At 51.9% G+C, this 20,758-nt stretch overlaps 1 protein-coding gene across 1 annotated transcript; it reads left to right on the top strand.

Moving 5' to 3' along the window:
• Window positions 1–656: 656 nt before the first annotated feature.
• Window positions 657–19,965, top strand: LOC105496772 (potassium voltage-gated channel modifier subfamily G member 4). The gene is made up of 4 exons (XM_011767365.3): window positions 657–853; window positions 1,232–1,440; window positions 3,007–3,803; window positions 17,440–19,965. The coding sequence occupies exons 3-4, from the start codon at window positions 3,048–3,050 to the stop codon at window positions 18,241–18,243; spliced, it is 1,560 nt and encodes a 519-aa protein (XP_011765667.1). The 5' UTR covers window positions 657–853; window positions 1,232–1,440; window positions 3,007–3,047; the 3' UTR covers window positions 18,244–19,965.
• Window positions 19,966–20,758: the final 793 nt, after the last annotated feature.

Genomic DNA, 20,758 nt, shown 5'->3' with positions numbered 1-20,758 from the left:
CTTTCACATAGGAGCCAGGATCCAGGCGTGTGCGTGAATTCCAAGCTCACACCTCTTCCTATCCCTGTTCTCTAACACGGCCCCCTTGACTCCCACCCAGGGCTCAGAGCCTGGGCTTCTGTCTGAACCTGTCCCAGGCCTGGGCTGGTTAAAAGCAGCAAAAAGTTCCTTCTGCAGCTTCAGCTTGAGCCTGTCACCATCATCAGCATACCCCAAGAGCCTCTGGGGTGGCTGGAGACAGGTAGCTGCAGATGCCTCCGGCCCCAAGTTGCCCTCTGCCCCTCCTGAGTTGTGCTCCTCCATGCCAGGGGAGGGAGGACAGCTCCCCTTGCCTCCTAGGCGGTTGGCAGAGTGGCAGCGGCTGCTGCTCCTTCCTGCTGCTGGCTGATGGAGAGATTATTTCTAAGCCCTTCCCATTCCACCCCCCCCCCCCACACACACACACACACTGGCTTCTCTTGCAGGACCACACTGGCTGTCCCTGTGGGACTTGAAGTGCAGAGTCCGCTGCTCAACCAGAACAGCTGCCCTGGCTCCCTCCCAGCAAGAACCCCCAGACTCTCATCTCTCATAAGGAAAAGGACTTCTGGGTCCTTTAAAACAATCCCACCTCAATCCCCCAGGGCTCTCCTGCAGCTGCTGGAGAGAGATGCAGAATGAATGAACTTCTGGTTTCTGGAGGCGGCACGGGAAGAAAGACTGGAAACTAACTCTGCCAGAAACTGCTGTTTTGGGAATTATTTTTCTTCCCCTTCATCTCCACTACAAACCTGTCCCTTCCCTGGGCACCAAGACATGGGCTCCCCTTGCTTGGCAGAGAAACAGCTGGAAACTGGCTCCCTGAGACAAGAGGGTGAGTGAAACTTGATGGGAAGAGTTAATGCTTGCTGCAGAGCGGGCGGGGGCCGGGGGGAGGTTGATGCTGTTAAACATCCTTGGCAAAAGTGCTGTTTTCAGTGAATTCCTTTCCCGTGCTCCGGAAGGAGCTGCTTGCCAGCTGTTTGGAAAGCCGTAGATTGCAAAATTGGGTTTATTCAGTGAATGCAGAAAGGGCAGTTTGCAGGTTCTGGAAGGAGCCCCAGGCTGGGGGACAGAGTGCTGGGTTGGATTTGGATTTGCTGTGTGACCTTGGACAAGTTACTTCCCCTCGCTGGGTCTTGGTTTTTGCACTGGGAAAATGAGGAAGCTGGCAAAGGGCTCCCCGGATTTCAAAATACTCTTCTCTCTGCAGGCTCCTCATCCTCCTCTGGCGGTCCCCTGTGAGCAAAGTAATGCACTCAGAACAACAGAATGTTGTGTGGGGAGCAAGAGTGTGAAATAGGCTGCAATTCACTCTCCACTATCCACCAGAATCCAACTGGCTCTGAAATTGAGAGGAACTTTGATTTCCTTTCAGCTGCCGAGTTTCTCTCTTGATTGGAGTGGAGTGCATCTGAAAATGTAAGCTTATAGATGCTTTGGAAATGGCTCTGGCTAGAATGAATGGCATAAGAAATGGTTGCAGGATCTGAAGGTTAGAAATATTATGGAAAGGCCTTTTTAAATATGTGAATTGGCTAAATCTAAAACACTCACATTAAGTCAAGCATCTCATATAGGTCTGAAATGGAGAGAGCATTAGAGGCCCCTTCTTTTTTTTTTTTTTCTTTTTGAGACAGAGTATCGCTCTGTTGCCCAGGCTGGAGTGCAATGGCGCAATCTCGGCTTACTGCAGCCTCCGCCTTCCAGGTTCAAGCCTTTCTCTTGCCTCAGCCTCCCAAGTAGCTGGGACTATAGGCACATGCCACCATGCTTGGCTAATTTTTGTGTTTTTAGTAGAGACGGGGTTTCATTGGCCAGGCTGGTCTCAAACTCCTGACCTCAGATGACCCACCTGCCTCGGCCTCCCAAAGTGCTGGGATTACAGGCATGAACCACTGTGCCCGGAGGCCTCCTTCATTCTGCAGATAAAAGACCATGGCCCTAGAGAGGGGGAGTAACTGGCTGGAGGTCACACAGCAAGGATGGCTAAGGCAAGCGCACAATGAACATGGAGGAGTACTGTGATTACAAGTATGCCATGCTCCTCTGTCCCCTTAGCAAAGGCCTCCCCAAATGAGGAAGCAACCAAGAGTGATTAAGTGAGACTGGTGGAGTTCCTCCTGAGACCTAGATGCTTAGATGCTGTGCTAAGGACAGTCACATTCCTGGTCTGTTCCAACTTTTAATAACAGACCCTCACTGAACTTCCTGATGTCAGGTGCTTGCTAAACCGTAGGCAAGACACGCAAGACTTCTGTGCGTCAACCTCCTTATCTATAAAGTGGAGATCTTATGTCTACTTCATGAGGTTGTTGAGGTGAGTTAGGGGAAGCCAGGCATGTCAGAAGCATCTAGAAGTGTTATTAATACACACTTTCTTGTATGTTACTGCATATAACCCTTGCCATGCCCTACAGTGTGGGTACTCAAACTGCCCCCATCACACAGATAAAGCAAAGGACTCAGAGACACTGAGTAACCCACCTGTGCTGGCAGTCCGTAAGGGATTCGGCCCTGCCAGTGAACTTGAGAGCCTACATTCTTAAGCTCTATTTTTACCAACTGTACCTTGCAAGATTAGTACAAGTCTTGTCATTTGAATGAATGATGCTGAGATCAGAGAGGTATAGCCACATACCTGAGACCACAGAGCCCAGAAGTGGCACCGCTCTGATTTGTCCAGCTCAGGACTGAATTACTCATCCATGCAGTTCAGTCCCCATCCATGCAACGTCTGTTCTGGAGACATTCTTCTTCGATACCAGTAGATGTTCCACCAGGGAAGGGCTTTGTTCACTGATGTATCCCAAGCACACAGTAGGTGCCCAATAAATATGTGTTGAGCTAAAGGTTAAAAGAACAAGCCATGCAGATGCGGTTGCAGGAAAGCACATGTAAGAACATCTGTAGTCGCGACATCCAGGACTCTTTGCCCCAAGGCTGATTTCCCTTCCTTTTTCTTGCTCTTTGTCCCTTGGGTGTCAGACTGGTAAACCCAGCACTTCCTTGCCTTGCGATCTTCGGCAATGCCCATGCCTTCCGGAGACCGGGGCCTGCATCCCAGACACCACCACTATGGTTCCCACAGCCCTTGGAGTCAGCTCCTGTCCAGCCCGGTGAAGATGCCGTCCATCAAGGGCCTTTACTACCGCAGGGTGCGGAAGGTGGGCGCCCTGGACGCCTCCCCGGTGGACCTGAAGAAGGAGATCCTGATCAACGTGGGGGGCAGGAGGTATCGCCTTCCCTGGAGCACGCTAGACCAGTTCCCGCTGAGCCGCCTGAGCAAACTCAGGCTCTGTCGGAGCTACGAGGAGATCGCGCAGCTCTGCGATGATTACGACGAGGACAACCGGGAGTTCTTCTTTGACAGGAGCCCCAGCGCCTTCGGGGTGATCGTGAGCTTCCTGGCGGCCGGGAAGCTGGTGCTGCTGCAGGAGATGTGCGCGCTGTCCTTCCAGGAGGAGCTGGCCTACTGGGGCATCGAGGAGGCCCACCTGGAGAGGTGCTGCCTGCGGAAGCTGCTGAGGAAGCTGGAGGAGCTGGAGGAGCTGGCCAAGCTGCACAGGGAGGAGGTTCTGCGGCAGCAGAGGGAGACACGCCGCCCTGCCTCGCACTCCTCGCGCTGGGGCCTCTGCATGAACCGACTGCGCGAGATGGTGGAAAACCCGCAGTCCGGGCTGCCTGGGAAGGTCTTCGCTTGCCTCTCCATCCTCTTCGTGGCCACCACCGCCGTCAGCCTGTGCGTCAGCACCATGCCGGACCTCAGGGCGGAGGAGGACCAGGTGAGTGGCCTCTGATGGGGCCCATGGCTCCATCCCGCAGGGTGCCCGGGCAGAGGTGTCTTTTAGGGGCCCACGAAAATGTCTTCAGGTCTTAAAATAAGAAGAAAAAACATGAATATTATCCAACGTGGATTATATTCATTATTAGACCATCAGTGATAAAAGACAATTTTTCATCTTTTTTTTTTTTTTTTTTTTTTTGGAGTCCTACAAAGGCAAAAGTGCCTACGACTCACCGTGAAAGTCATTCAGTGGCCCTCAGTCACGCACGGACTCAGTGGGCCACACAGACCCAGCGTCACCTCTCCAGGCTCTCCCCACTCTGTGACTACAGGCGAATCACTCCACCTCCTCTCTGAGCCTGTCTCCCCCTCTGTGAAATGGGTAATGTCACCACCAAGGTTTACTCACCCAGTGAACTCAACATGTGTTTACTGAGCAGCACTCTGTGCTAAGCCCTAGACCAGGTCAAAAACATGAAATCCCTGCCTTCTTGAGCTAACATTCTCCTGGGCATCCCCACTCCGTTTTCAGATGAGGAAACTGAGGCACGGGCCATTTATTTTCCTCGGAGCTCCACAGTAAGGACACCAAGGATGCAAAGGTCCCCAGGCCTCAGTTTCCCTGCAGTGCTCAGTGTCTGGGCCAGTCTCACTGGATGGGAAACTCACAGGTGAGCTGATATGTAAGTCACCCCGCCCCAGGAGGCCAGAGCAAAAAGTGCTGCTTGCCCATACCTTCATCCCCTTTCCAGGGAGTTACAGGAGACCCCAAGATACCCTCCCTCCAACCGGGAGCCAGATGGTCTGAGAAGCAAAATAAGAACCTAGCATTTGGTTGAGAGGGTTATTGGAAAGCTTCAGAGAACTAGATTGTTTCCTGATGTAAAAGATCACTCCTCCCGGCACCGAGCTCCCCAGGGCTGCCCATCATCCTGACGTTTGGAGCTTACCTTGTAATCAACAGAGAGAGAAACTAAACACATACGTAAGATGGTGCTTGCTCTATTTGGCTCATAACAGTTGCCAGCTCACCTAAGTTCTCTTCGCTTAAAGATATGTCCCAGGGCAAGACACCGGGATCAGAGAACTTGCCAGATAGAAAGGACTTAAATGGAGAACCAGCCCATGCCTCACACACAGTAGGATCCCAGTAAATATGGGTTGAATAAAATGTGTCTTGTCCAACCTACAAAAGTTTGACCCTAAAAAAACCCCACGAAATACTTGGGCCTCTAAACAGCTTATTTTCCCATGGAGAAGACGATAATGCCAATCATAGGCATTTTTTCATTCTACAGCATGAAAGCATGTGATTTCAGCGCCTGCCTGTTCACAGAAATATTTATGTGTGGACTCCGCAGTACAGAGATTAAGATAAAACAAGTGACCTCCCTACCCCATTTCTTAAGGGTGCCCTGATTGCAATTAATAAAGAAAGGCCCCTGGATGCCCACAAACCTGTTCCCTCTTAGAGATTTCCAGAGAGGGGAGAAATTGTGTAGGAGCCAGGATTTCGGTTGTGCAGACGGCCAAGATCTTTTCAAAATCCAATGCTTTGAAAATGACGAAGGGCATGAGCCCAGGCCCAGCTTAACAGTGACTAGGGAAATCAAATTAGAGGGGAGAGGTGGGCCTGCAGACCTGCGCAGTCCAAAGTTTCAGCCGAGGATCAGGCAGCCACGTCTCCTCCTGGGACAAGAGAGATTTATGCCCGGGCCCAGCCACAGTATCTTTATGCTTTCTCCTGAGTGAAAGCGCCTTTGTGTGTGTGCCCAGAGACAGGCTGAGGTGCTGCCCGGAGAGTGTCTGTGTTCCTGTTTAGATAATAATTCAGAGAGCAGGGAGGCTGAGGACGACGCAGTCTTTGTTCTCCCAAGACGGTGACCTTACATTTACGTAAAAGGACGATGGCCACACGTGCTTTGTGTTCCTTATTTGCCCTCAGGGAATGTCACTCTGAGAGGGACCGGCTGCTTCTGGGTCAGGCAGTGCCCGTTGGGTGTGGGGCCAGTGTCCTGCAAATTGACCCTGATGGCATCCACGCACATGAAATGTCACAATGGCAGGGTGGGGGAACAGACCCAGGGCTATAACCCACAGAACTCCTCCATCAGAAACAGAAACAATGGACGGACATTTGCTGTAAACAGTTTTCCATTTTTCTACCTTCTCATAGCAACATCCCTTGGAGTAAACCTGATAGTGGGGTAAAGGTCTGTGCCAGGGATTGCAAATTACAATGGAGTCTGGGTGCAGCGGCTCACGCCTGTAAGCCCAGCAGTCTGGGTGGCCGAGGTGGGTGGATCACCTGAGGTCAGGAGTTCGAGACCAGCCTGGCCAACATGATGAAACTCCATCTCTACTAAAAAACACAAAAAACATTAGCCGGGTGTGGTGACGTGCACCTGTAATCCCAGCTACTTGGGAGGCTGAGGCAAGAAAATCGCTTGAACCCTCAGGCAGAGGTTGCAGTGAGCCAAGACTGTGCTACTGCACTCCAGCCTGGGCAACAAGAGAAAACCTCCATCTCAAAAAAAATTACACTGGAGAAGGGAAGAGGCAGTGTAGACAGGAAGGACCAAGCCAGCGCCTGAGCTCTTCTAAGGGGCACCAGATTTTAAAGTTCTGGATTTCCCTGGGGGATTTTTCCCCAAAAGGATCAAAGAACCAATGTTTCCTAAGTGCCATTCATGAGGTTGGCATTTCACACCGTGGACTGATTTCATCCCTGTGGCAGCATGGGGAAGTGAATACCACTTCCACCCCCATTTTACAGATGGGAAACTGAGGCTCAGAGAGGTTTTATCACTTTCTGAAGCTCCCAGTAAGTGGCAGCACTAAGATTTGAACTCACCTCTGATTGGCTCTAAAATCCAACCCCCTATGACTACACAACACTGATACCATCTTTCTTTCCTTTCCTTTCCTTTGTTTTCTTTCTTCCTTCCTTCCTTTTCTTTTTCTTTCCTTCTTTCCTTCTCTTTCTCTCTTTCTTTTTTTAAATTTGAGACAGGGTCTAACTTTGTCACCCAGGCTAGTGTGCAGTTGCACGATCTTGGTAGCTAACTGCAGCCTCCATCTCCTGGGCTCAAGTGATCCTCCCACCTCAGTCCCCCAAGTAGCTGGGACTACAGGTGTGCGTCACCACACCCAGCTAATTTTTTGTATTTTTTGTAAAGACAGGATTTCCCCATGTTGCCCAGGCTGGTCTCAAACTCCTGAGTTCAAGCGATCTGCCTGCCTTGGCCTCTCAAAGTGCCAGGATTATAGGCATGAGCCACCGTGCCCAGTCCTAACTTTCAATTCTGGGCCACTTCACCTGTAGTCTAGAACTTCAGCCTCAGGGGCATTTTGTGCTTCTGAGGCAGCCAGACTTTGTGAAACAGCTCTCAGGCCAGCAAGATGGTGCAAAGGCCAGACGCCCTGGGTTTCAACCTTGGCCTCACCCGTGACTAACCCAGTGATCTTGGGAAAGTCGCTTAATCTCCTTGAGCCTCAGTTTCCTCCTCTGTGAAATGAGGGTGCTCTAAGCGCTTCCCTCAAGGGATCATGTGGTGCATAAAGCAGCTGGGACAGTGCCAACACTCAGAGGTGCTCAGCGAACATCCGTCATACTGATCATCATTCATTCATTCATTCATTCAGTAGTAGTTAACAGGAGACCAAACATTCATCCTTTACCTTCCTTCAGCAACAGTCATTGACTGCCTACTAAAGCCCATTCTTCTGGGTGCTGGAGAGAAGACAAATTTCTTACTTCCTTGGAGCTTAGATTCTGAGCAGCCCTGCTCATACCTTTTTTTTTTTTTTTTTTTTGGACAGGGTTTCACTCTGTCACCCAGGCTGGAGTACAGTGGCACAATCTCAGCTCACTGCAGCCTCTGCCTCGCGGGTTCAAGCGATCGTCCCGCCTCAGCCTCCTGAGTAGCTGGAACCACAGGCAGGCATCATCACGCCTGGCTAATTTTTGTATATTTTGTAGAGATGGGTTTCACCACGTTGGCCAGGCTGGTCTCAAACTCCTGAGCTCCAATGATTCTCCCACCTCGGCCTCCCAAAGTGTTGGGATTACAGGCATGAGCCACTGCACCCCAGCCCCCTGCTCCATTTTTCTGCGTTGACATTTACAAAACATGAAATCGAGCACCTTAAAGGAAACAATTTAGTGGCATTTAGTACAATCACGATCTTCTGCAGCCACCACCACCTCTATCTAGTTCCAAAACTTGTTCTCAGCACTCCAGAAGAAAACCCTGTCCCAGCTAAGCAGTCCCTCCTCCTCCCTCTCCCGCCAGCCCCTGGCAGCCACCCATCTGCTTTCTGTCTCCATGAATTAGCCTATTCTGGACATTTCATAGAAATGGAACCATGCCAGGTGTGGTCTTCTGTGACTGGCTTCCTGCTCCAGCATCATGTCTTCAAGGTCCATGCACACTGTGCCATGTGTCAGACCTTCGTTCCTCTTCATGGCCGAATACTATTCCACTGTATGTATATGCCACTATTGGTTTATCCATCCAGCACTGACGGCCTACTCCACGTTGACAGCTGAAGATAGAGAGACACACTCCAAAGACCGACCCCCACCTCCAAGGAACAAGATGAGTTTGAGACATGAAGCCAGGATTCTGTCCCCACGGCTGCCACACAGACCCCTTTCAATAGGCAGGATTCAAGATCTAGTCCTGACCCTCGTTTTTTTGTTTTTGTTTTTGTTTTTTTTTGAGATGGAGTTTTGCTCTTGTCACCCAGGCTGGAGTGCAGTGGTGCGATCTCAGCTCACTGCAACCTCCACCTCCCAGGTTCAAGCGATTCTCCTGCCTCAGCCTCCCAAGTAGCTGGGATTACAGGCACGCAACACCATCCCCAGCTAATTTTTGTATTTTTAGTAGAGATGGGTTTTCACCATGTTGCCCCGTCTGGTCTCGAACTCCTGGCCTCAGGTGATCCACCTGCCTCTGCCTCCCAAAGTGCTGAGATTACAAGCTTGAGCCACCCCGCCTGACCCTGACTCTCGTTTGAATGCACTGGGAGATCCAGGGCAGGTCACATCTGCCCCTGGACCTCAAACTCCTGCTGGTAAAATGATGGTCTGGACTTGTCATTTTACAGCTGACTGGTCCCTAGCGTCCTTCCAGCCCTGGGCACCTGCAGCCTCATGTCCTTGTGTGTTTGCTGCAGTTTTCCAGGTTCTTTCTTTCCCTCTGCCTTCATTGTCCTCCCTGCCATTCATCTCACGCGCCCTCTCTACGTGACCTCAGACCTGGCGGGGCAGCTCTGCCTTTTACCTCCCTCCGGGGCAGCCTGAACACCACTGGCCAGGACCATTTTTCTTCCTCTTTACTGCTACTAAGACATCCCAACCACTGCAGATAGTATCAGGTCATGGAAAGGACCAGCATCTTCAGTTTGCTCGTCCCGGGTTGAGTCCCAGCTCTCCTACTCCCTGGCTCTGCCCTCAGACAAGTCCTTTTCTTTCTCTGTGCCTCTATTTCCTCACCCATCAAAGAGGACAATCATAACACTATTCAGAGGGCGGTGCTGAGGACTGAATGAAAACCTGTATATCAGGCACCAGCACAGAGTGGACGCTTGTTGTTTTGCTCCCCCTTGGGGCTGGGCTCATACCTCTGCACCTGCTCTGCTGCTCTGCTCACCAGCCTCCGTCCCTGGCTCCCTCCAACCTGAATCGCAATGGCCAAGTCAGGGGCCGGTGACTCAAATGTCCTCTCCATCCCCTTCCAGTGCCTGCCCTCATTCCTCCTCTGCTCTGGCTTTCAGCGTGTCTTTTCTGAGGGCTTGCTCTGGCTGGAGACTCGGTAGGAGAAGTAGGGAACTCACCACGCTCAAGACCATCCCTGCCGGCCTTCCCACGGTTCTCCTCCCACCTTGGGTGCTACTCCTGCCCCACAACATTGCCTGGGGCTTTCAGGGATATTGTCAAAGGGACATGTACACCCTATGGCAACCGAGTAAAGCGCCCTTGGTGATATCTCTGCAGAACCATGGTGGGGTTAGGGAGCAGAACCACGTGGGCTCTTCGGTTCTCGCCTTCCTTCTCATCCTAGACTGTAGACATTTCAGCGTCTTACTAAGGTGGAGGGCTGGGGGAGGAAGGCACAGAGAGTGGTTTGTTTGTTTATTTGTTTGTTAGTTTTGAGACGGAGTCTCGCTCTGTCACCCAGGCTGGAGTGCAGAGGTGCGATCTCAGTTCACTGCAAGCTCTGCCTCCCATGTTCACACCACTCTCCTGCCTCCTCAGCCTCCCAAGTAGCTGGGGCTACAGACACCCGCCACCACGCCCGGCTTTTTTTTTTTTTTTTTTTTTTTCAGACGGGAGTGCAGGTTGCTTACCACAACCTCCGCCTCCTGAGTTCAAGTGATTCTCTTGCCTCAGCCTCCAGAGTAGCTGGAACTACAGGCGCCCGCCACCATGCCCAGCTAATTTTTGTACTTTTAGTAGAGACGGGGTTTTGCCATTTTGGCCAGGCTGGTCTCGAACTCCTGACCTCAGGTGATCCACTAGCCTCAGCCTCCCAAAGTGCTGGGATTACAGGTATGAGCCACTGCGACCAGCCCACAGAGAAAGATTCTTAAAAGACCAGCTGGGACTCTTGGGCCCCCCTCCCCAGGATGCAGCTCACCTTTTGGGCTGCCATGTCCACCTCCCTGCCTCCTCACCCTTTAGTAAGAGGCCCTGCGCAAGATCCAGCTCCTGCCTCCTCCTCTGTCCCTTTCTCGGACCATGAATCAGCTTCCTAAAGAACTGGCCTGCTCTCTGGAGCTTCTCTGTGCTCGGTGGCATTTAGTAATTGCTCTAGCAAATGCTTCTTATCCTAGTTTTGTTGCTTTTGGTTGTTTTTTTCCTGCAGCTGTGTCTCTCCCTGTGTCCCGGCCAAGAATCAATATTCCCTGTTTCCTGGCCTGGGGCCTCCCCGATGCTCTGCAGGTGACAGTTTCCTCTGCCTCCTCACACTCCCCCCGCCTCCGCGTGTCCAACTCCCAGCCCCCTGCAAATGCCCCGCGCAGACACCGCCACCCACACTCATTCATGAGTCGTTGAGGAAGGGCCCCTGCAGGCTGGACCTGTGCTGGACACTGGGAGGGTCCCTAGGTCTCTCCTTCAGTGACTGCTGAAGGGATATTAGTACAGAGACGATGGGATGGCGGCCTGTCATCTCTGCACAGGGAGAACCACTGTGAGACTCACAGTCAGTGGATACTTCTTAGACCCTTGCTGGGCTCCTGGCCCTGTGCTAGTCATTTCCCTGTTTCCTAATTTAATCCTCACCGCAATCCCATTCTACAGATCAGAAAACGGCCTCAAGAAGTTACGTAACTTGCCTGATAGCCGCTAAGCTAGTAATGCTCCCTCAGCAGCAGTTCCTTTTTCTTTTTTCAAGACAGGGTCTTGCTCTGTTGCCCAGGCTGGAATGCAGTGGTGCAGTCTCGACTCTCCTCCAACCTCCTGGGTTCAAGTGATTGTCGTGCCTCAGCCTCCTGAGTAACTGGGATTACAGGCATGCACCACCAGGCCCAGCTAATTTTTGTGTTTTTAGTAGAGACAGGGTTTCCCCCACATTGTCCAGGCTGGTCTCAAACTCTCTTGCCTCAAGTGATCCGCCCACTTCAGCCTCCCGAAGTGCTGGGATTACAGGCGTGACTCACCATGCCCAGCCCAGTGGCAGCTGCTTTCTAATAAGAATTTGCTGGAAGCTCTAGAAGAGAAGTCAGCCATCCAACCTGCCCAAGGTGAAGGCCAGGGAGAGCCCATGGTGGATCAGCTGCAGGGCCTGAACCGGACAGCAGTGCGGGGAGAGGATTGAGGAGGAAGACAAGCAACGTAGATTTGAGGAGCTCCTACACTACAGCGTCCCTGAGCAGGTCTCCCCGGTGCCCACAATTGCCCTGCGGGATGAGAATCACCTCCCCCATTTCACAGAAGGGAAGACGCCTTCAGTTAGATGACTCATGGGCCAGGTCCCATGATGGGGCTGACCCCGTCCAATTGGTTCCAACACTTTCAGAGTCCCTGTGTCCCAGTGTTGGGAAGAGGGGACAGCTGCTGGGAGTGGGCGGGAGGGGAGACCTGGGGAGGAGGGATTGCGGCTCATGGTGAGGAGGGGCTTGGGGGAGGCCCATGGGAGCAGAGTAAAGGAGGGGAGGGTGGCAGAGGGCACGGGCAGGAGAGAAAAGTGGCTAAAGGAGTGGGAGGAGTGAGTCAGCACATCCAGGCCCCAGGAGAGCCTCAGAGGAAACAGCTCAGGGCCTCAGGCCAGGGCCAGAGGCACAAATGGTGAACTCACCGCAGGAGGGAGGGGAGGAAGGGATGCCGAGCTGAGGAATGGACCAGCCCTGACTAAGGAGCTGCAGCAAAAGTGAGAGGTGGCCACGTTCCAAAGTGGGACTGGCAGGACTTGCTGGGAGGGACAGAGAGGGCGAGGAAGCCTCCAAGGTCATGTGGACCCTGAGCCCCTCCCAGATGGAGCTTCCAGAACTGGCCCTCGCTGCACCTGCAGGGCCCCCAGGGCAGCAGCTTTGCCCTCAGGAAACCCGCCGTGCTGCTGCGTGAAACAGGTGCGGGCCAGGCTCTGGGACCCCCACTACTCCCACTTGCTGCCTCCCCCAGGAGTACGCAGCCAGCTCAAACTGACTGTAACTCCCATACCACAATATTCGCCCTTTTAAAGTGCGCAGTTCGGTGGTCTTTAGTATCATCATGGAGCTGCGAAGCCATCATTCCCTTCCTCCTCCATCCAGCCCCGGACACCCACCCCTCTGCTTTCTGTCTCTGTGGATTTGCCTGCTCTGGACATCTCACTTAAATGGAATCATCCAACATAGGGTGTCTGTGTCTGGCTTCTTTCACTCAGCATCGTGTTTTCAAGGTGCATTCATGTTGTAGCATGATTTAGCCCTTCATTCCTTTTCATGGCTGCCTACTATTCCATTGTGTGAATAGGCCGCATATTATATATTCACTCATCAGTTTGTGGATGTTTAAGTTGTCTCTACTTTGGGGCTATTATGAATAATACTACCATGGACTTTGTGTACCAGTTTTTTGTTTTTGTTTTGTTTTTTTGAGACAGAATCTCAGGCTGTCACCCAGACTGCAGTGCAGTGGCACAGTCTTGGCTCGCTGCAACCTCCACCTCCTGAGTTCAAGTGATTCTCCTGCCTCAGCCTCCTGAGTAGCTGGGATTACAGGCGCCCACCACCATGCCTGGCTAATTTTTGTATTTTTAGTAGAGACGGGGTTTTACCATGTTGGCCAGGCTGCTTTTAAACTCCTGACCCCAGGTGATCCACCCGCCTCAGCCTCCCAAAGTGCTGGGATTACAGGCATGAGCCACCAGACCCGGCCTGCGTACAAGTTTTTGTGTGGACATATGTTTTCATTTGTCTGAGCTATACACCTAGGGGTGGAACAGCTGGGTTGCATGTTAACTCTGTTTAACCTTTTGAGGACCTGCCAAACTGTTTCCACTGCCACTGCCCCATTTTACATCTGCACCAGCAGTGATTCTCCACAATCTCACCAACACTTGGCTATTGTCTGTCTTTATGATTCTAGCCATCCTAGTGGATGTCAAATTGTGTCTTACTGTGGTTTTGATTATCCTTTATTTTTGTTTTTTAACTTTTCATTATGGAGAATTTCAGACATTTACAAAGTCAATAGAATAATATAGGGAACCCCTGGGAAACCATGACTCAGCTACACGCAATGGTCAATATTCTGCCACTTTTTTTTTTTTTTTTTTTTTTTGAGATGGAGTCTCGCTCTATCACCTATCACGCAGGCTGCAGTGCAGTGGTGCGATCTCGGCTCACTGCACCCTCCACCTCTCAGGTTCAAGCGATTCTCCTGCCTCAGCCTCCCAAGTAGCTGGGATTACAGGCATGTGTCACCACACCTGGCTAATTTGTGTATTTTTAGTAGAGACAAGGTTTCACCACATTGGTCAGGCTGGTCTCGAACTCCTGGCCTTAGGTGATCCACCCGCCTTGCCCTCCCAAAGTGCTGGGATTGCAGGCGTGAGCCATCGTGCCCAGCCAATATTCTGCCATTCTTGTTTCCTCTCTCTTTCTATCCCCTCTCCACCTCAAATCACGTATCATTTGTTACTATTTTTCTTTTACAGCTTTACAGGTAAAATGTACATACACTGAAATGCACAAATCTTAGGTGCAGAATTTAATAAGCGGATGCACCCATGTCAGCCTCTCCCCTGTGAGTACAGAATATTTCCGTGACCCTAGAAAGCTCCCTTGTGGCCCTTCACAGGCCATCCTTACACTACCCAGAGGCAGCCTCTGTTCTGATCACTTTGTGTACCCTAGATGAGGCTGTCTGATCTCGAGCTTCCTGCAAATGGAAACACACACCCAGCTTGCTTTGCTCCACACCAGGCCCGTGGGATTCATCCGTATTGTTTCATCATTCACGCCCTGGGCCTTCTCCGGGCCGACACTTGTTCTTCCTCATTACAGGAAGGAGCCAGAACACACCTCGCTGTGCCTGTGACAAGGGCCAGGAATAGAGTGACCAACCATCCCGGTATGCCCAGGGACCAGGGGGCTCCTAGGACCTGGAACTTTCTGGGTTTAAGCACAGAACTTCCACAAAGGGAGAAAGGATAACTTTTTTCTTTCCTTCTTTCCCCCTTTTCTCTTTTCTTCGAATATTTGCTAAGCTGGGAATTATTTCCTCTGCCCAGGCTCCATAAACACCCCCTGCCCAATGCCGGCATTTCTGAGGGACCAGTGCTGGGAGGCTGGATTTAGGATGCAGAGCAGAGCCTGATGCAGGTGCAGTGACGCGGCAGAGCAGAGCCCTTGCTGCAGTCCAGAGAGGTGGCCAGAGGGCCAGGCCGTGGGAGGGGAGCAGTCAGTGTGCATGGCTTGAATGTCCAAATGCCAGCCCCACAGGCAGGAGGACCCGGCAGAGCCTTCTCGGCCTCTCAGGAGTCACCTTCCTGAGCTATTGGGTCATCAGTGTGGAAGTTATTCCCAGGCTGTGAGTATTTTGAGCCTAGGGAGAAACTCCCAGGATGTCTGCAAAGAAAGAGGCCTTGTAGACAGAACCTAGCTCGGAGCCTGAAAACCTTCCAGGTGCCTCAGAGTGAATGGGGGCAGTTGCCAAATGTAGATTTCTGGGCGCCACCCTAAGGTCTGGATTTTGTGATGAGGGCCCAAGAATCTGCATTTACAACAAGCACCCTGGGGACTTCTGGTGCCGGGGTTTCCAAATCCGCTTTGAGAAATGCCAATTCTGTTCCAAACTCTGTATTAGAAACTGAAGCACAGAGAGGGCCAGTGGCCGCTGCAAAGTCACACAGCAAGTTTGTAGCAGGGCTGGGGAATGGGAACCCAAATCTTCCGAGCCCTTCAGGATCCTGAAGCAAACCCTGGGTAGTCGTGGCGAAGACCTCTCAGTGGGCTGGAGAATCCCCTCACCTTCCTGTAATATCTAGCCATAGGAAGAAGGCATTGCTACCCTTACACTGACCAAGCAGACTGTGGTCCATGACCAATGTATGATTGTGTTAAAATGGCTACAGTGCATCCTGTGCCTGCGAGGTGCACGGTCCTGTTCATGGCTTTATATGCGTAATTTCTATTCATCACGACAGCTCTTCAGAGCTTAGACAACTGAAAGTCCAGAAGGGACAAGTGATTTGCCCAAGTAAGTGGAAGAGGTGGGATTTGAAACTGTGCTAGGCTCTGGGAGTATTGTAACTAGACAAGCAGACATGCTTTCTGGAGGGCTTGAAAGCTGGCAGGGCACAGAAAGTTCCTGATTCTCCAATCTTGCTAAAAAACTTGCTGTGTGGCTTCGCAGTGACCCCTGCCCCTCTCTGAGCTTCAGTTTCCAAAGAAGAGGCTGAAACACTCTGGATTCCACCCCTTGGCAGTGCTGCCTCTGACTCCCACCCCTGCAATAGTCCACACAGAAGTCCAGCCAGAAAGGTACCCTGCCCTGGACAGGCAAATAGAGACTGGCATGGTTCAGCCTGTTTCTCTTCCTCCAGCAGCCAGGCATAAAGAACATTTCCGCTTATGATTTCTGTGGGCACTGGAAATAATTTCTTTTTCCACTTCAGAGCACTTTAATCCAAAGAAAACTGTGGTTGTCAACATCTTGCCTTTAACACAGACAAGTTGCTTTGGCCATTCATCCATTCATCCATCAAGTATATGTATCGTGTGTGTGTGTGTGTGTGTGTGTGTGTGTGTGTGTGTGTGTAAAATATTTATAGCTACGTTTTCTACCCTGGCTCCACATTTGAATTATCCATGGGGGTTCTGGAAAATTCTACTGCTCAGCTCAAACCTAGGTTAATTAAATTAGAATCTTGGGAGGACCTGGCCCAGGCAACAGAATGTTTCAAGGAACCCCCAGGTGATTCTAATCTGCAGCCAAGGTTGAGAACCACACATTAGAACAGTGCCTGTCAAACTTCAATTTGCATGAGTCACCTGGAGATCTTGTTAACTGCAGAATATGATTCCGTGGGATGGGGTGGGGCCTGAGATGCTCTGTTTCTAACAAGCTCCTCAGGGAGGCTGATGGTTTTGGCTCAAGGTCCACACTCTGAGTGGCAGAAGGGCTGGTGGAACTACCCTGAACTATTCGGGAGGAAGAACAAAATACAGAAACCAGAATGGCGCCCACGTGGCTGGAACTGCCCAGCTGGAATCCCGCGTGTCAAGGGCAGCAATTACACATCCCAAGGGCTGTCCTGGGGATTTGGGAGCCCTCTCTGCCCCACCAGCCTTCAAACCATCAGAAATGATATCTGTTTGTCTAGTCACAGTATGCCCAGGGGTTAGCACCATGCCTGGCACAAAGTGGGCCCTCCATACATTTCTGTTGGCTAAATGAATGAGGGGTGGTAAACAACAAAGTTACAAAATAGCCAACAGCAGCTAAGAGTCCTGGTACCACCTCTTAGATATGTGAGCTCAGGCGAGTCACTTCACTGCTGTGACCAACTTCCTGGGCCGTCAAATGGGGTCATGCTGCCTGCTCACGATAGTGCTATGTGGCTCGAGTAACAGCAGCAGAGCATTGCATGGTCCCCCGAGGTACTGATGTCATTAAGGTAGAGGCTGGCAGCTATAACAAAGAGACCGCACACTAGAATAGTTTTAAACCAAATTTCTCTCTTGTGCAATAGTCCCAAGGTGAGGGATGTGGGTGAGTATAGACAACTCTTATTCCAGATTCTCCCGCCTTGATGTTCCCTCCTGGCCTGCAGCACTGGTCCAGTCCTCTCTTCTTAGCTGGGTTGCAGGCCCATCTGTGCTGTCCCGGCTCACACGAAGGATGAAAAGAGTGTGCGCGAGTTAGATCCAGAAGTGGTTTGCATCACTTCTGTTTCCAGTCCAGAGGTGAGGACTTAGTCATTTGGCCACACCTAGTGGCAAGGGAAGCCAGAAAGAACGGTCTCTGACCTAGCCGATCTGCTGTATACCCAGCCACAACTGGAAAACTGTGTAAAAGGAGGTTCTGGTGGACAACTAAGTTTACAGCACAAAGCTCATGGGCATGAAGTCGTCCCCCAATTTCCAGCGCTGTTGCGGGTCCACTCTCTACCCCGCATTGTTGCCTCTTCTCCCCGCAGGGCGAATGCTCTCGGAAGTGCTACTATATTTTCATCGTGGAGACCGTCTGCGTGGCCTGGTTCTCTCTGGAGTTCTGCCTGCGGTTTGTCCAGGCCCAAGACAAGTGTCAGTTCTTCCAGGGGCCCCTGAACATCATCGACATCCTGGCCATCTCCCCATACTACGTGTCACTGGCGGTGTCTGAGGAGTCCCCGGAGGATGGCGAGAGGCCGAGTGGGAGCTCCTACCTGGAGAAGGTGGGGCTGGTCCTGCGTGTGCTGCGGGCACTGCGCATCCTCTACGTGATGCGCCTGGCCCGCCACTCGCTGGGGCTGCAGACGCTGGGGCTCACTGTGCGCCGTTGCACACGTGAGTTCGGCCTGCTCCTTCTCTTCCTGGCCGTGGCCGTCACCCTATTCTCCCCTTTGGTCTACGTGGCCGAGAAGGAGTCAGGGCGGGTGCTGGAGTTCACCAGCATCCCCGCCTCCTATTGGTGGGCCATCATCTCCATGACAACGGTGGGCTACGGGGACATGGTGCCCCGCAGTGTGCCAGGCCAGATGGTGGCCCTCAGCAGCATCCTGAGCGGGATCCTCATCATGGCCTTCCCGGCCACGTCTATCTTCCACACCTTCTCCCACTCCTACCTGGAGCTCAAGAAGGAGCAGGAGCAGCTTCAGGCCCGTCTCCGCCACCTCCAAAGCACTGGTCCAGCCAGTGAATGTGAACTCCTGGACCCCCACATGGCCAGTGAACATGAGCTCATGAACGATGTCAATGACCTCATCCTGGAGGGCCCAGCCTTGCCTATCATGCACATGTAACTCAGCACTCCCTGTGACTACATAGTAACCTCAACCCATCGCCCTGCCTGAAACACACTCAAGGGTACTCCACATAGACCACCTAGTGATGTTCTAGAGCCCAGGGAGGACTCCCAAAGCGGGAGGGGCATAAGACCACAGAGGCTGTGTGTCTGTGATCCTTGTCCCTGGGGGCCCGATGTCCCAGGCTGACTGTGTCCAGCCTGCTTGCCTTTTCCTCTCTCTGGCCATCTACTGAGCACGTCCAATCTTGCTGGAGTAGCTCAGTCTTCTTTCATTCTCTTTTCCTTCCCAGCAGAGGCTTTAACATCCCAGGCTGGGTTCTGGATGCCCACAGAACTAGTAACCATTGGTATTTGCATACTGAGCCTACAGAATTTCATGATTTCCCTAAGACCATCTTTCCTGGGCCATGCCACCATTGGAAATCAAAGGTCCAGTCACTGCAAACCCCACTGATCAAACTCTCCCACCCAACTTTTCCACGGGTTCCAGAGGGATCAGTATGTTCTCCTTCCGCTTACCACCACCAGTGGTATTTCCCTAATGCTGCTGCCTCCTGCCAGCTCTGAACACTTGTAGCTAAGAAGGAAGAATCAGCTGTTTTGCAGTAAATCCCATGTTGAGGCTGATGCCCACAAGCCTGCCATCCCCCACCTGGAGCTCAAGAAGGAGCAGGCATCCCCAGGCATGCCTGGAATCTGGGACCTGGGAACTGGGACCTGGGACCTGGGACCTGGGACCTGAGACCTGGGCAGAAACTCCACTTGCCAGCACAGCCAGGCCCTCCTTGGCCGCCTGGACTCTTGGTGTGGTGTTCTCCAGTTATCCAGTCCTTAGCCTTACAGAGACAAACTCTTTCAGGGTCCACGTTGTCCCTTGAGAAGATCGTTCCTGCTGCTGCTTCCTCCCACACTGCAGGGGACCTTGGCTTTTCATCCACAGCTGAGCCCCCATGGACTCAGTGTAGCTTTGGCACAGACACAAGGGGAATCGTAGGCGCTGCTCCTTGCTGGCTTCCCAGACTAGTCTTCTCCATGCTGGAGATAGACATTCTTAGCTCACATTTCAATGTATTTATTTATTTGTCCATTCATCTGTGAATAGAGTCTGTCCTTTGCATCCAGGGGAGGAGGCAGATGGAGGCCTGAGTCACTGGAGATAAAGCAGCATATTCTGAGAGCAGGCAGGAAGGAGCAATGAATTCCAAGCAGTGGGCTCCCAAAGACTTCACAGAGACATGGGCAGGGCTGGAGAGTAGAGGGGTATTTTGGGAGATGAAGCTGAACAGGTGGGTTGGGATGAGAAGGCGTGGGCCTTGCATGCTCTATGGAGGGCAGAGTGATGTGCACAGGCTGTGGGTTAGGGAGATGACGAGGCTGGATTGGGCGTCAGAAGCCCAGTTTGGGATGAGGAGCCATTGAGCCATTCAGGCAAGACAGCGCTGCCTCCTTCCTAGGATTAATCGTACAAGGTTCTGTCAAATCCTGGCTTCTCCCAGAAGAGCACACCTGGGAGACATCCTGAGGGCACTTCCCCAGAGTGGCTTGGCCCGCACAGGAGTTTGCGGTTGGCTCTAAGACCCCTGGAGAAAGTGCACGAGATCCAAACGGATGACAGAGAAGTGGTTTAGGCCCTGCCAATCTGATGTAGTGTACATATGAGAGTAGTCAGCATTTTACCACTGCTAACAAGTCCCTTGCTGTTCATTCATTCTGTTAGTTTTTCACAATGTCCTGCTATGTGTCAGGCACAGTCCTCCACTGATGGCAATGCCAGGCAGCAGCATGGCAGAGGGCTCTGGCCCAGGAAGCGCCCTGCACCAGCATCTAGTGTCCAGGGAGCCTTGGCCTCCTGGGGAGCCCACCTTTCCTTGGAGACCTCCGGGTATCCCCCCAGCTGATGCGGGCACATGTCCCTATTCTTTTAGACCCCAATCTTTCCCAAGCTGACATGTCACCAGGTGACAGAGTAGTCCAGTGGCCATGACACAAGGAAAGCCCCTGCACCCTCTAAAATCCCCAGCCTGGACGGCCACTCCATTCCACAAAGTGACAGGCAGATTCCCATAAACCTTGGATAGAAATTCCATGTGACAGGCACCTTGGACAGTAGCCATAGAAGTATTTCTGTTCCGGACTAACATTTTATTTATGTATTTATGTATGCATGTATGTATGTATTTATTTATTTATTGACAGAGTCTCTCTCTGTCCACCAGGCTAGAGTGCAGTGGCTTGATCTCAGCTCATTGCAACCTCTGCCTCCCGGGTTCAAGCAATTCTCCTGCCTCAGCCTCCCAAATAGCTGGGATTATAGTGCCTACTACCATGCTCAGCTAATTTGGTATTTTTAGTAGAGACAAGGTTTCATCATATGGCCAGGCTGGTCTCGAACTCCTGACCTCAGGTGATCTACCCGCCTTGGCCTCCCAAAGTGCTGGAATTACAGGCACGAGCCACCGCGCCCGGCCCAGACTGACATTTTAATAACTACTCTTAGGCAAAATAGTAAA

The sequence above is a fragment of the Macaca nemestrina genome, chromosome 18 (assembly GCF_043159975.1).
Source record: "Macaca nemestrina isolate mMacNem1 chromosome 18, mMacNem.hap1, whole genome shotgun sequence".
Classification (NCBI taxonomy): Eukaryota; Metazoa; Chordata; class Mammalia; order Primates; family Cercopithecidae; genus Macaca; species Macaca nemestrina.
Note: the sequence above shows the minus strand (reverse complement) of the source record. Positions and strands in the feature narration are given on the sequence as shown.